The 15,778-nt window shown below is 42.0% G+C and overlaps 1 protein-coding gene across 1 annotated transcript in view; it reads left to right on the top strand.

Moving 5' to 3' along the window:
- The first annotated feature begins 427 nt into the window (after nt 1–427).
- The window catches only part of LOC126203541 (trypsin 3A1-like), an 80,415-nt gene continuing 65,064 nt past the window's right edge, over nt 428–15,778 (top strand). The window contains exon 1 of the mRNA XM_049937865.1: nt 428–475. Within this exon, the coding sequence (XP_049793822.1) occupies nt 428–475 (48 nt within the window). The remainder of the gene's footprint in view (nt 476–15,778) is intronic.

Genomic DNA, 15,778 nt, shown 5'->3' with positions numbered 1-15,778 from the left:
GTCATCTGCTAGTGTCTTTCAGCTTGTCAGGACAGTTCCTCACTAAATGACCCTGCCGTTTACACCCACGACACCTTCCTTCCTCCCTCTTATACACCCCAAAGAAAAACCGGTTTACCCTTCTCCTGTGCCAAGACCAAGTTATTTTCCTCGATGCTCGTTCTATCAGCCTTCCTAACTGCTTCGAACAATGGCAAGAGCTGTTCCAGCTGTACAAAATTCGTATTTATCCTCTGGGCACATACATTCTAAGATGTTATTAACCCTTCAGAGAGCGCACTGGCGTTTAAAGTACGCCAAATTCAAATTAAGTTTAATTTGTTCCAGTTTAGATCCTTTGTTAGATATGGGCAACAACTGCTTCGTTATTATTGCTTCGTTCACCGTGCTGATAGGTTGTGTCCATTGTCCTGTAAGAAGTTTAAGCATGAGTGCATCTCGTTTGGCGTATAAAGTGCACCGCGTGCCTAGTCATGTAAGTAAAATTTCTCTTCGTTCTTGAAATCTCCCCTGCGTAAGGAGTACTCCATGAAGTTTCAAGATTGCAGTTAGATTAATTCGACTTCTTGCCACGATATTTCGGCTAACAACCTCCGTTATTGGGTGGAGAACTGTAGGGCCCCCCTAGACAGGTCAGGCGTGCACTACACACCGGAAGCAGCTACTAGGGTAGCAGAGCACGTGTGGCGTGCACACGGGGGTTTTTTAGGTTAGAGGGACCCCCCCTTGGGCGAAACGATAAAATACCTGACGGCTTACCAGAGAGAACATCAGCATCGTTGATAAAGAACGTCCGTCCTCAGAGACCAAAAACAGGAAAGGTTAACGTAATATTGGTAAACTGCAGGAGTATCCAGGGCAAGGTTCCTGAATTAGTATCGCTTATTGAAGGAAATAGTGCGCATATAGTATTAGGAACGGAAAGTTGGTTAAAACCGGAAGTGAACAGTAACGAAATCCTAGACACAGAATGGAATATATACCGCAAGGATAGGATAAACGCCAATGGTGGAGGAGTATTTATAGCAGTAAAGAATTCAATAATATCCAGTGAAGTTATTAGCGAATGCGAATGTGAAATAATCTGGGTTAAGTATCAAAGGTGGGTCAGATATGATAGTCGGATGCTTCTATAGACCACCTGCATCAGCAACCGTAGTAGTTGAGCGCCTCAGAGAGAACCTGCAGAACGTCGTGAAGAAGTTTCGTGATCATACTATTGTAATAGGGGGAGACTTCAATCTACCAGGTATAGAATGGGATAGTCACACAATCAGAACTGGAGCCAGGGACAGAGACTCTTGTGACATTATCCTGACTGCCTTGTCCGAGAATTACTTCGAGCAGATAGTTAGAGAACCAACTCGTGAAGCTAACGTTTTAGACCTCATAGCAACAAATAGACCGGAACTTTTCGACTCCGTGAATGTAGAAGAGGGTATCAGTGATCATAAGTCAGTGGTTGCATCAATGACTACAAGTGTAATAAGAAATGCCAAGAAAGGAAGGAAAATATATTTGCTTAACAAGAGTGATAGGGCACAAATCGCAGAATATCTGAGTGACCACCATCAAACGTTCATTTCTGAGGAAGAGGATGTGGAACAAAAATGGAAAAAATTCAGAAACATCGTCCAGTATGCCTTAGATAAGTTCGTACCGACTAAGGTCCAAAGCGAGGGGAAAGATCCACCGTGGTATAACAATCATGTACGAAAGGTACTACGGAAACAAAGAAAGCTTCATCATATGTTTAAGAGTAGTCGAATCATAGCTGATAAGGAAAAGCTGAACGAAGCGAAAAAGAGCGTAAAGAGAGCAATGAGAGAAGCATTCAACGAATTCGAACATAAAACATTGGCAAACAATCTAAACAAGAACCCTAAAAAGTTTTGGTCATATGTAAAATCGGTAAGCGGATCTAAATCCCCTATTCAGTCACTCGTTGACCACGATGGCACCGAAACAGAGGACGACCGAAGAAAGGCAGAAATACTGAATTCAGTGTTCCGAAACTGTTTCACTGTGGAAAATCGTAACACGGTCCCTGACTTCAGCCGTCGCACGGACGCCAAAATGGAAAATATTGAAATAAACGATATCGGAATTGAAAAACAACTGCTATCACTTAGTAGCGGAAAAGCATCCGGACCAGACGAGATACCCGTAAGATTCTACAGTGATTATGCTAAAGAACTTGCCCCCTTTCTATCAGCAATTTATCGTAGATCTCTGGAAGAACGTAAAGTACCTAGCGACTGGAAGAAAGCGCAGGTCGTTCCCATTTTCAAGAAGGGTCATAAATCAGATGCGAATAATTATAGGCCTATTTCGCTTACGTCAATCTGTTGTAGAATAATGGAACATGTTTTATGTTCTCGTATTATGACGTTCTTAGATAATACAAATCTCCTTCATCATAACCAACATGGATTCCGCAAACAGAGATCATGTGAAACTCAGCTCGCCCTATTTGTCCAAGAAATTCACAGTGCCGTAGACACTGGCGAGCAGATTGATGCCGTATTCCTGGACTTCAGGAAGGCATTTGATACGGTTCCGCACTTACGTTTAGTGAAAAAAATACGAGCTTACGGAATATCGGACCAGGTTTGTGATTGGATTCAGGATTTCCTAGAAGAAAGAACACAACATGTCATTCTTAACGGTTCAAAATCTGCAGATGTAGAGGTAATTTCGGGAGTACCGCAAGGAAGCGTGATAGGACCTTTATTGTTTACAATATACATAAATGACTTAGTTGACAACATCGGTAGCTCCGTGAGGCTATTTGCAGATGACACGGTTGTCTACAAGAAAGTAGCAACATCAGAAGACTCGTACGTACTCCAGGAAGACCTGCAGAGGATTAATGAATGGTGCGACAGCTGGCAGCTTTCCCTAAACGTAGATAAATGTAATATAATGCGCATACATAGGGGCAGAAATCCATTCCAGTACGATTATGCCATAGGTGGTAAATCATTGGAAGCGGTAACGACCGTAAAATACTTAGGAGTTACTATCCGGAGCGATCTGAAGTGGAATGATCACATAAAACAAATAGTGGGAAAAGCAGGCGCCAGGTTGAGATTCATAGGAAGAATTCTAAGAAAATGTGACTCATCGACGAAAGAAGTAGCTTACAAAACGCTTGTTCGTCCGATTCTTGAGTATTGCTCATCAGTATGGGACCCTTACCAGGTTGGATTAATAGAAGAGATAGACATGATCCAGCGAAAAGCAGCGCGATTCGTCATGGGGACATTTAGTCAGCGCGAGAGCGTTACGGAGATGCTGAACAAGCTCCAGTGGCGGACACTTCAAGAAAGGCGTTACGCAATACGGAGAGGTTTATTATCGAAATTACGAGAGAGCACATTCCGGGAAGAGATGGGCAACATATTACTACCGCCCACATATATCTCGCGTAATGATCACAACGAAAAGATCCGAGAAATTAGAGCAAATACGGAGACTTACAAGCAGTCGTTCTTCCCACGCACAAATCGTGAATGGAACAGGGAAGGGGGGATCAGATAGTGGTACAATAAGTACCCTCCGCCACACACCGTAAGGTGGCTCGCGGAGTATAGATGTAGATGTTACGCCATCTTCGGGTGATAAGAGGGCAACTGATTCTGCAGAACTTAAACCAAAAGTCTGCTGGCGACAAGTAGATGATGCTTCCATAGTGTGGCCCCATGGTGAAGGAGAACAGTCACGCATTTTGCAGAATCTGAATTCTATGGACGAAATTATCAAATTTACGATGCAAGTGGAAAAGGGTGGCTGTCTGCTGTTTCTGGACGTCTTTGTCAATCGGAAAGTGGATAAACCATTGGGCATTCCGATTACGGCAAGACAGCACACACAGACCTGTACCTGCAGGGGTCTAGTTGCCACTACCATCAAGAAATGTGGGCGTCCTTCGAACATTGCTGCACCGGCCACAAGTGGTGTTTGATGGAGACAGCCTTGCGAAGAAGCTGGAACACCTACAGTTTGTGTTCAAAGATGACAGATATTCCTCACATCAGCAGAGCTTTAATCATGGATAAACGTAACCATCCAGAAGGTCGAGAAGAGAAGATGTGGCTTCAAGTCCAGGATGTTCCTCCAGTATGTCGGCAATATTTCGTAGAAAATAGGCATAATCTTTACGAAAAAACATGTCGAAGTAATCCACCGCCTACGTGCAAAGGCTGTTTATTATCTGTAATTGCAACGTGGTACCATGTGCGATTTTATTTACGATGAGTCGTAATGACTTGGATATAACTACACTGTAGATAGCTACACAGTAGCTGAAATCGATCCGCAAACAGCGTCCCCAACGAAATAATAAGAAAAGACTTTAAAAAACAGTATTTATAAAGAATACACATTTAAAAATTGAATTATATACATTTTTCTCATGTAGCCGTAAAATAATAATTTCTCTGTGTAAGTTTCGAGGCCAAAGAAATATAACAAAATGATCTAAAGAGACGACAAGATACGCTCTTTTGTTAATTTTTTAGTCGTCTTCACTTCTTCTCTTGTCTTCGTTGCGTGTAGACGGACATCTTGCGAGTGCTGGCAAATGTAAGCATATTTGTACTAATTAAGCATATAATATATTGACTTAATATTATTGTTCACTTTTAAGTTGTAAGAGGTGATCCCGATTTCATGTCCGCCTTCCTTTGAATTAACCTGCATTCGAGTAATTTACATTTCAACAATCGCAGCGGCCGATGCAGCCAACGACGCAATTACGTGGCGATATTAACTTATAAAATTTAGCGGAAGCGAAAACCTCGCCCGCTATTAATATAATATACATTTTTCTCCACAGCCGTCCGACGCTGCAGAAAATACGTAGCTTTAAGACTCATATTTTCAGTATCACAGCCGACAGCCAGAGCCAGGACTCCCGACTACAATGCAATGGTTAACGGAGGTAAGAAAAAATACTCTCGCGCGTGTGTGGGCCGCAATTGTAATTAATAACTAAAGATTTTTTGCTTTAAAGTGAACTGATTAGCCGAAGAAATTAATATGAAAAGCTTATTCCATTGTTCAGCTTATATGCTCATGTTTTAAGATTCAGCGAGTCTAAACTTCGTTAACATAACAAATAATTTATACTGAAGATTAATATTGTTAAAAAAAGAACTTCACAAAAGCATTTAATTGTAAATCAAAACTAAATGAAATATCAGTTTCATTAAGGCCCACCACGTAAGTCGGCAATAATCAGCGTTATCAATAAATAATATATTAAATACCACGGCCGACGGACGCGAGACGCATTAAATAGATTAAAAATATTACCACCGATGCTGCCCTTCCTCCTACCTTGGATGTTATTAAAAAGATTATGGAGTACTCAATTCATGATGAAAACAAATCTGAAGTAAAACTGTCGTTTTGATTATACAGAATTGGAGTATGATGAGTGAGTATGAACCATTTTAATTCCTGTTTCTTGAGATACACAGTAAACCGTTGTGGGAAGCTCATGTTCAGGATCTTGATCAAAAACTAAATGTTACTATAATCACCAACAGAACAGTAGAACAGTAACTCCAATAAATGAGGGTTCAACACGTCAGTTAGTCTACTTTGCTTGTTTTCATTTGCTTATGACGTACGGCATTATATTCTAGAATAACTCCTATCATTCACAAAGAGAATTTTTGGCACAGAGGCGGGTAGTCGTGCTTTACGTGGTGTAAGTTTCTGATATTCGCCTCTCGATACTTATTTTCTTTAAAATCGTTTGTTGTTAACAATATGAGCTGATTCCAAAGAATTAAAAGCTTTCACTCAGTTAATACTACGCAGAAATACAATCTGCGTTTGGATCACATCTCCTTGACTTTTCTGCAGAAGGGCGTGCAGTTTTCTACTGCACCCATTTCCAATAAGCTAAGACAAGAATTAAAAAATATTAGCAGTAACCGTCGCACATTCAGGTACAAACTGAAGAATTTCGTAATGGATCACTCCTTCTAATCTGCCTGGAAGTTTGATTATGCTAATATATACTCGAAGTTTACCATCTGCATACGATTCTTCTACATTTTATTTTATCTATCTCAATTTCATGTACTGACACGTTCCACGAACGTGAAGATTTGTTCCTAAAGTTGGTCCGACGGAGATAGACAAATAAAACAAAGATTTTAAATCTCCTATGTCCCTCTATTAGGGTTCAAGTCGGATGAGTCAATCAGTAGAGCAACGTAAAATGTCCTTCGCCTTTGACTTTAGTCAGTACGAATAACTTTGCTGTTTTTCACGACCGCCATTACTACTAAGTCCAGCATTCTGTGTCTCCCTTCTTATTCGTGACCCCACACCACCGTCCGAAAATACTTGCTTCACACTAGCCGTTGTTTATCGAGAGGGATCATGCCTTTGCCGAGTGTATAAATCACTACCTTCTCGTTGACCTCAAAGTGCTGCGACATACTGTGAACATGTGAAATCATAACACGACATTAGAGGGTAAAGAAAACTGACGAAGGGTAAGAACTACGTAAAATACCAAACTCGGGCTATAAACAGCTGCTTCCATTAGCTAATCACCTGAGCTATAACAATGCCTGTTATTCGTGGAAGACAAATTGCAAGAACTGATGTTTTGCTGGTCTCTTCCTTTCACAATACTGATTGCTTAATCTATTAATAACGAATTGATTACAGGCTAAACAGGAAATGAACTTTGATATTCAAAGGCAAGTAATTAGGCACTTACTGCGAGCAGAGTTACTGCGTGCTTCACTGACCTTTTACTTTTCATTGAGTGAACTGAAATACGTCGCGAAATGAGAATGCACCTAGATTAATCAAATAATTATTGCCATGTTTCTGTACAAATATTTTGGAGTAAATTAAGTATTCTTTGTGAGTTGTGCATAACTGGACGAGTGATGTGCCTCCGGTATTTTCTCCTCCGGCTCTTCACGATTATCGCTGTTATCTGATCAATAACTGAAGATGTTTTTCAAGCTTGTTATCGGTCTGAATGCGCAACTCTTATAAATATATCCATGGCTGTATCTGATGTCGTCAATAAACGTGTGAAAATAAAGACCGTGAGAAATTCAAAGGTGAGCCGTTTGATTGGTGTTGGCCGAAAGTGTTTTCCTCTTGGGTACTTGGTTCGCAGTTAAAAACAGGCTGAAGAATAGTAAGAATACGTTCCTAGCGTTTGTGGACCTACAGAACCGTGGCAGCATAGCATAGATTAAAATGTTCACAGCCCTTAGATCGCAGGTAAAATGTGGAGACAGACGAATAACCTACAACGTGTACAAAACCAAAATAGGTATAATACTCAGGGGTTGGGCAAAAATATGGAAACACCGGCAGAAATGCGTGCCTGAACATAAATTCATATCTTAGCCAAGCCTACGGTTTGCGTTGTTGTGTCTGACCATGGATGGCATATTATGTCGGCTAGTGTGGGAGTCAGCACACCAAACAAGCAAGGACAGAAGTTGCGACGGCTGGTGGCAGGAAACAAAAATGATTTGCACATAACAGTTGTAGATTAACGGAACACTTTATTTCTGAAAACAAAAGAAGCGTAACTTATCTTTATAAAGTGGCTTCCTGTGCCTCATATTAGCAAATACTTTGCCCACTATTACTACTCGCAGGACGCAGGCTAAATAAGATCTTCCTATTACTCAGCACTGATGCTCTCAAAGTCTGTGAATGAAATGGGACGACCAGCGCTGATCAGTGTTGACAGGGGTGCGCTGAACTCTGTCTTCCTGGAGGTGTGGCGCTGATCGCTCCTACCAGAGGAGCGCGGATCAGCGCCTTCTTGATGCCGTTTCGCAGTGCTGCGCTGACTGGTGTGCAGTCGATGCTTCAGGACTGCCCATGGAAAGTGTGCAATGTCCTCAATACGTTACAAGTCTCAGACGTGGTCGGAAATATTCCCTGTGTAGCTCTGGGCGTAGTATATCGGAACTAAGTGAATTAGAACGTGGACAAATGGTTGCTGTTCGGTTGGTTGGTGATACCAAGGTAGCCGAAGCGTTTAGTGTTTCAAGAGCCCATATAGAAGATTTATTCCGCACACAGGAAAAGCGGGAAAACATCATGAGTCACAAGATGACAAAAGTGTTTGTTGACTTTTCGTGACAAATGCTCATTCAAGAGGATTCTCGAACATATTCTCAGTTCAAATATAATGAATTTCCTTGAGACAGAGAAGTTGCTGTCCATGCATCAGCACGGCTTTAGAAAGCATCGCTCCTGCGAAACGCAACTCGCCCTTTTTTCAAATGATATCTTGCGAACAATGGATGAAGGGTTATCAGACGGATGCCATACTCTTTGACTTCCGGAAAGCGTTTGACTCGGTGCCCGACTGCAGACTCCTAACTAAGGTACGAGCATGTGGGATTGGTTCCCAAGTATGTGAGTGGCTCGAAGACTTCTTTAGTAATATAACCCAGTACGTTGTCCTCGACGGTGAGTGTTCATCGGAGGTGAGGGTATCATCTGGAGTGCCCCAGGAAAGTGTGGTAGGTCCGCTGTTGTTTTCTATCTACATAAATGATCTTTTGGATAGGCTGGATAGAAATGTGCGGCTGTTTGCTGATGATGCTGTGGTGTACGGGAAGGTGTCGTCGTTGAGTGACTGTAGGATACAAGATGACTTGGACAGGATTTGTGATTGGTGTAAAGAATGGCAGCTAACTCTAAATATAGATAAAAGTAAATTAATGCAGATGAATAGGAAAAAGAATCCTTTAATGTTTGAATACTCCATTAGTAGTGTAGCGCTTGACACAGTCACGTCGATTAAATATTTGGGCGTGACATTGCGGAGCGATATGAAGTGAGACAAGCATGTAATGGCAGTTGTGGGGAAGGGGGGGTAGCTGTCTTCGGTTCTTTGGTAGAATTTTGGGAAGATGTGGTTCATCTGTAAAAGAGACCGCTTATAAAACACTAATACGACCTATTCTTGAGTACTTCTCCAGCGTTTGGGATCCCTATCAGGTCGGATTGAGGGATGACATAGAAGCAACTCAGAGGCGGGCTGCTAGATTTGTTACTGGTAGGTTTGATCATCACGCGAGTGTTACGGAAATGCTTCAGGAACTCGGGTGGGAGTCTCTAGAGGAAAGGAGACGTTCTTTTCGTGAAGCGCTACTGAGGAAATTTAGAGAACCAGCATTTGAGGCTGACTGCAGTACAATTTTACTGCCGCCAACTTACATTTCGCGGAAAGACCACAAAGATAAGATAAGAGAGATTAGGGCTCGTACAGGGGCATATAGGCAGTCATTTTTCCCTCGTTCTGTTTGGGAGTGCAACAGGGAGAGAAGATGCTAGTTGTGGTACGAGGTACCCTCCGCCATGCACCGTATGGTGGATTGCGGAGTATGTATGTAGATGTAGATGTCGATGTAGATTGTGACAAAAAATAAGAGGACGACAGCTCTTGAGGTCTTTGTTGTTGTTGCGGTCTGCAGTCTGAAAACTGGTCTGATGCAGCTCTCCATGCTACTCTATACTGTGCGAGCCCCTTCATCTCGGAGTAACAATTGCAACCTACACCCTACTGAATCTGCTTACTGCATTCATCTCTTGGTCTCCCTCTACGATTTTCACCCGCCACACATCCCTCCAGTACTAAACTGGTGATTCTTTGATGTCTTAGAATGTGTTCTATCAACCGATCTCTTCTTTTGGTCAAGTTGTGCCACAAATTTCTTGTCTCCCTAGTACTGTTCAGTGCCTCCTCATTAGTAACGTGATCTTCAACGTTCTTCTGTAACGTCACAGGTTAAGGAGAGAGAAACCTACGTTTACAGCATTGTCGACTTAGAGAAAGCTTTCGACAATGTTGATTGGAATAATCTGAAATTCTGAAGGTACCGGAGGTAAAACACAGTACTGCCTCGCCTTTTCCTGATTTTCTCCGAAATCCAAAGTGATCTTCCCAAGGTTGGCTATTACAAGTTTTTCCATTCTTCTGTAAAGAATTGGAGTTAGTATTTTGCAACCATAACTTATTAAATTGATAGTTCGGTAATTTTCACACGCGTCAGCAAATGCTTTCTTTGGCATTGGACTTACTACATTCTTCTTGAAGTTTGAGAGTAATTTGCCTGTCTCATACATCTTTCACACCAGATGGAAGAGTTTTGTCATGGCTGGCTCTCCCAAGGCTATCAGTAGTTCTGATGGAATGTCATCTATCCCCGGTGCCTTATTTCGACTTATATCTTTCATAGCTCTGTCACATTCTTCTCGCAGTATCACATCTCCCATCTTATCATCACCTACGTTCACTTCCCTTTCTATAATGTTGCCTTAAAGTTCTTCTCCCTTGTATAGGCCTTGTATAAACTCCTTCCACTTTTCAACTTTCCCTTCTTTGCTTAGGACTGGTTTTCCATCTGAGTTCTTGATATTCATACAGATACTTCTCTTTCCCTCAAAGGCCTCTTAAATTCTCTTGTGGGCAGTATCTATCTTGCCGCTAGTTATATATGTTTCTAAATCATTACATTTGTCCTCTAGCCACTCTTGCTTAGTCATTTTGCAGTTCCTGTCAATCTAATTTTTTAAAAGTTTGTATACCCTTTCGCCTGCTTCATTTGCTGCATTTTTAATTTTACATCTTTATAGAGTTAAATTCAGTATCTCTTGTGGTGTCTTATGATTTCTACTAGGCCTTGTCTTTTTACTAATTTGATCCTCTGCTGCCATCACTATTCCATCTCTTAACGCTACCCGTTCGTTTTCTACTACATTTTTTTTCCCCTGTTCTAGTCATCTAGTGCCTAATGCCCCAACTGAAACTCTCAACAATCTCTGGTTCTTTTAACTTATCCAGGTCTCATCCCCTTAATTTACAACCTTTTTGCAATTTCTTCAGTTTTAATCTACAGTTCATAACCAACAGATTGGGTTCAGAGTTTACATCTGCCCCTGGAACTGCCTTACAATATAAAACCTGTTTCCCAAAACTCTGTCTAACTACTACATAATCAATCTGCAACCTTTCAGTGTATCTAGGTCTATTTCACATATACAACCTTCTTGTATGATTCTTAAACCAAGTATTGTGGATGATTAAATTATGCTCTGTGCGAAATTCTACCGGGCGGCTTCCTCATTTATTCCTTTTCCACAGTTCATATTCACCTACTATTGTCTTCCTTTTCCTACTATCGAATTCTAGTCGCCCATCAAATTGAACTTCAGTCTCCTTTAACTATCTGAATAATTTCTTTTATCTCACCATATATAGGGTGTTACAAAAAGGTACGGCCAAATTTTCAGGAAACATTCCTCACACACAAATAAAGAAAAGATGTTATGTGGACATGTGTCCGGAAACGCTTAATTTCCATGTTAGAGCTCATTTTAGTTCCGTCAGTATGTACTGTACTTCCTCGATTCTGATGATCAAATTGTAAATTTTCACAATCAACATATGTGGGCTGATGAGAATCCGCACGCAATTGTGCAATCACGTCATCAACACAGATTTTCTGTGAACGTTTGGGCAGGAATTGTTGGTGATGTCTTGATTGGGCCCCATGTTCTTCCACCTACGCTCAATGGAGCACGTTATCATGATTTCATACGGGATACTCTACCTGTGCTGCTAGAACATGTTCCTTTACAAGTACGACACAACATGTGGTTCATGCACGATGGAGCTCCTGCACATTTCAGTCGAAGAGTTCGTACGCTTCTCAACAACAGATTCGGTGCCCGATGAATTGGTAGAGGCGGACCAATTCCAGGGCATCCACGCTCTCCTGACCTCAACCCTCTTGACTTTCATTTATGGGGGCATTTGAAAGCTCTTGTCTACGTAACCCCGGTACCAAATGTAGAGACTCTTCGTGCTCGTATTGTGGACGGCTGTGATACAATACGCCATTCTCCAGGGCTGCATCAGCGCATCAGGGATTCCATGCGACGGAGGGTGGATTCATGTATCCTCGTTAACGGAGGACATTTTGAACATTTCCTGTAGCAAAGTGTTTGAAGTCACGCTGGTACGTTCTGTTGCTGTGTGTTTCCATTCCATGATTAATGTGATTTGAAGAGAAGTAATAAAATGAGCTCTAACATGGAAAGTAATCGTTTCCGGCCACATGTCCACATAACATATTTTCTTTCTTTGTGTGTGAGGAATGTTTCCTGAAAGTTTGGCCGTATCTTTTTGTAACACCCTGTATTTCTTCAATCTCTTCATCATCTGTATCGTTGCCTGAACTTTTCACGGTTTTACAGGAGGAATGGTATACGATTCCGTTGAAAACCATACAGGACCATTCCGGGACGTACACCGTAGTAGACATGGTAACGTGTTGCGTTTTTGGTGTTTCCATATTTTTGCCCACCCCCTGCAGGTAACAACCAGGGAGAAAAGTTCGTGTTAAGGAACGACAAGGTATGCTGTCAGCTTACCTCTGCTGTTGTTCAACGTGTATGTCAAAGAAGCATAGATGGAAGGGAAAGATAATTTGGGAATACAAATTAAATTGCAGGGAGAACAGATAACAGTGTTAGATTCGCAAATGGCATAGCTTTTCCTGGCAGATGTAATGAAAGCTGGCCGGAACTGTTGATTGCACTCAACAACATGCTTAACACAGAGTGTGGTTTGAGGGTACACAAAGGAAATGAGAAAATTATTAAGAATAGTAGAAAGAAAAATAACAGCTAACTTAACCTCGAAACTGGGAACGGCAAAGCAGTGACAAACGTAAAAGAGTTCTTCCACTTAGTAAGATTGCACAAGACGGCCGAAAAAATTAAGGTATCAGAAGTATGAAACTTGAGTTGCTCTTGACGTAAAAGCTTTAGACAACTTTCGGGGATGCAGCTGGATGATGTCTTCGACATCCACCAATATTTCAACAGGTGAACACTGCATCATTATCAAGGCACAAATGCAATGAGAGAGCGATGTGTAATGACATTTAAAACCTCAGTATGCGGGGCTTATGCAGAAAAACAACAGGCACACACACACACTCACTCACTCACACACACCTTAAACACCAACGTCACCGCACAACCAAATGTGACCAACGTCAGAAGTTATAGACAGTAAATATTAAATGTTCAAATGTGTGTGAATTCCTAACGGACCAAACTGCTGAGGTCATCGTTCCCTAGTCTTACACAATGTTTAAACTAACTTATGCTAAGAGCAACACACACACCCATGCCCGAGGGAGGATTCGAACCTCCTGCGGGAGGGGCCGCGCAATCCGTGACATGGCGCCTATAACCGCGCGGCCACACCGCGCGGGAGTAAATATTAATTACCAAGTGGTCAACAAGTAGTATTAACTCTTTATCTCTTCTGTTAGAGCGAGGAAAGAGTGGGATTCCAAGCAGAATTTAAGTAGACGTCTACGTCTCTATTTATACGAGCACTTGCCAATTTCATTTCAGCTGATTTCTTGATAATACTATCCCAATAGCTCCAAGCACGTGCCAGAATCAATGTGTTGTTGTACATTTAATGGTCTATTATAAGCGCGTGTGATGCTTGTGCTGAATACACCAGTCCTCCAGGGTGCTGTTGGTCCGTTCAACGTAATACATGCCACAACTGCAAAGGACACGACAGCTCAGATCATCCTTTACAGACGCTAAAAGACCTTAATCTCCAAAAGGTGTTTCCACAGAATAAGACACATCCTGTTGGAAATACTACCTGAGTAAGACAAGAAGGCCGTAGACTTAGAAGCCACCTTATTAATTCCATCACTCACCTGATTCACGGTTAGTCGATAGTGCAATCCCCGTCTGATCTGTCTTTCGCTGTAACCAATGTGGCCAAAGGTGACTTAGAGGTGGGAAATCACAGCTGTTAAACTTTCAGGGTCAGAGGAGACGTGGGCCCTATGAGCGGAGGAACGAAATACCCCTCCAAGCTGAGACGAATGGTGACAACTATCAGCCTAAAGATACAAATCAGGGTGAGTTGTCCTCCTACAAATAGCATGTCCCAGAGTGCTATCAGCTATCCTCCAGATCAGCACATCAAGGAGGGGAAGGCAGCTATCCTTTCCCATCCACATCCTCAAGCGAATATACGGGTGAACTGAATTCAGATATCTAGCAACATGCTGCAATCTCATTTTTATGACGCCGGTCAACAGAAGTGCCGTCTACTTACGTGAAGAAGCACGCAGGTTTCAATGTTGCCTACTACACGGCGCGTTCTTCGAAATCTTCCACAAACAAATTAGTAATAATAGTTAAAAAAAGAGCTTCTCATTGCAACTCGATCGCAGCAAAGAGATAATTTCAAACATGAGGCTTTATTACAGTTGATGAGTAGCCAATTTTACAAAATGATTAAGTAGAAAGTCCTCTTTCTGTACTTACTGAAAGCAGAAATTTAACACTAGCCTCCAAGGAAAAAATTAAAGTACTTTTCATTTTTTGTTTAGTCTCAGTTGACCATTTTTTAATTATGTAACACGTTTCGATCGCTTTGTATCATATTCAAATTTAAAAGGAAAAAATTAAAGTACTTTTCATTTTTTGTTTAGTCTCAGTTGGCCATTTTTTAAATTATGTAACACGTTTCGATCACTTTGTATCATATTCAAATCTAAGTAGTTGTGTCATCAACCCGTCTTGTCTCTTCATAACCTCATATCAAAGGACTCTGATATGAGGTTCCGAATATATTAGACGGGCTGCTGGCGCATCTACTTAGATATGAGGATGATCCTGAGTGATCGAAACTACTGTATCCACCCGGTAGTCGATTCCTCAGTACACCAAGCAGGCCGTGCGGGCAGCTGCCGCTACAAGAGAACGTGCGTAATCGGCTCTCATCAACACCGAGATACATTTTTAGGAAAAAAAATTAAAATTCCAGAAAAATGGTTGACTTATTTGTATATAACGTGTTGACCCACTTCTGGTCCTTTTGCGAGGCATCGATCGATGGATTTGTTGGGTGTCCTCATGAGGAGTATGGTGCCAAGTTCTGTTCAATTGGCACTTTGGATCATCAAAATCCCGAGCTGGTTGGAGAGCCCTATCATAAAGCTCCAAATATTCTCAATTGAGGAGAGATCTGGTGGCCTTGCTCGACAAGGTAGGGTTTGGCGAGCACGAAGACAAGCATTACAAGCTTTCGTCATGTACGGGTGGGCATTTTCTTGCTGAAATATAGGCCCAGGATGGCTTACGATGAAAGGCAATAATATGGGGCGTAGAATATCGACGATGTACTGCTGTTCTGCAAGGGTTGTGCAGATGACAGCCAAAGGAGCTCTACTGTGAAAAGAAATGGCACTCTCAACCATCACTCATGGTTGTCGAGCTGTACGGCGGGTGACAGTCTCTAGGCACGTATTCTCTAGTCGTCGTCGCTCAGGTCGAAGCGAGACTTATCACTGGGGACAACTCTAATCTAGACATGAGCGTCCAGGCCGAAGACATTATCTGTTGTTTCTGCCTGGTAGTCGACGCCTCTGCACACCAGGCAGACCGTGCCTGCAGCTGCTCAGCCAGCAGCCTATTTGGGCCACTGCCTGACTGTCCGAAGTCCACCATGTCGACGCCAATGGTTTTCCTGGACATGCAAAATACGTACAACAATATTTGGCAGGAAATCTTGTGTACAAAATGCTGACACAGACTACCATGCCACACATCTACACTCCTGGAAATGGAAAAAAGAACACATTGACACCGGTGTGTCAGACCCACCATACTTGCTCCGGACACTGCGAGAGGGCTGTACAAGCAATCATCA

This window comes from Schistocerca nitens, chromosome 9 (assembly GCF_023898315.1).
Source record: "Schistocerca nitens isolate TAMUIC-IGC-003100 chromosome 9, iqSchNite1.1, whole genome shotgun sequence".
Classification (NCBI taxonomy): Eukaryota; Metazoa; Arthropoda; class Insecta; order Orthoptera; family Acrididae; genus Schistocerca; species Schistocerca nitens.
This window is presented reverse-complemented; position numbering and strand designations above follow the sequence as displayed.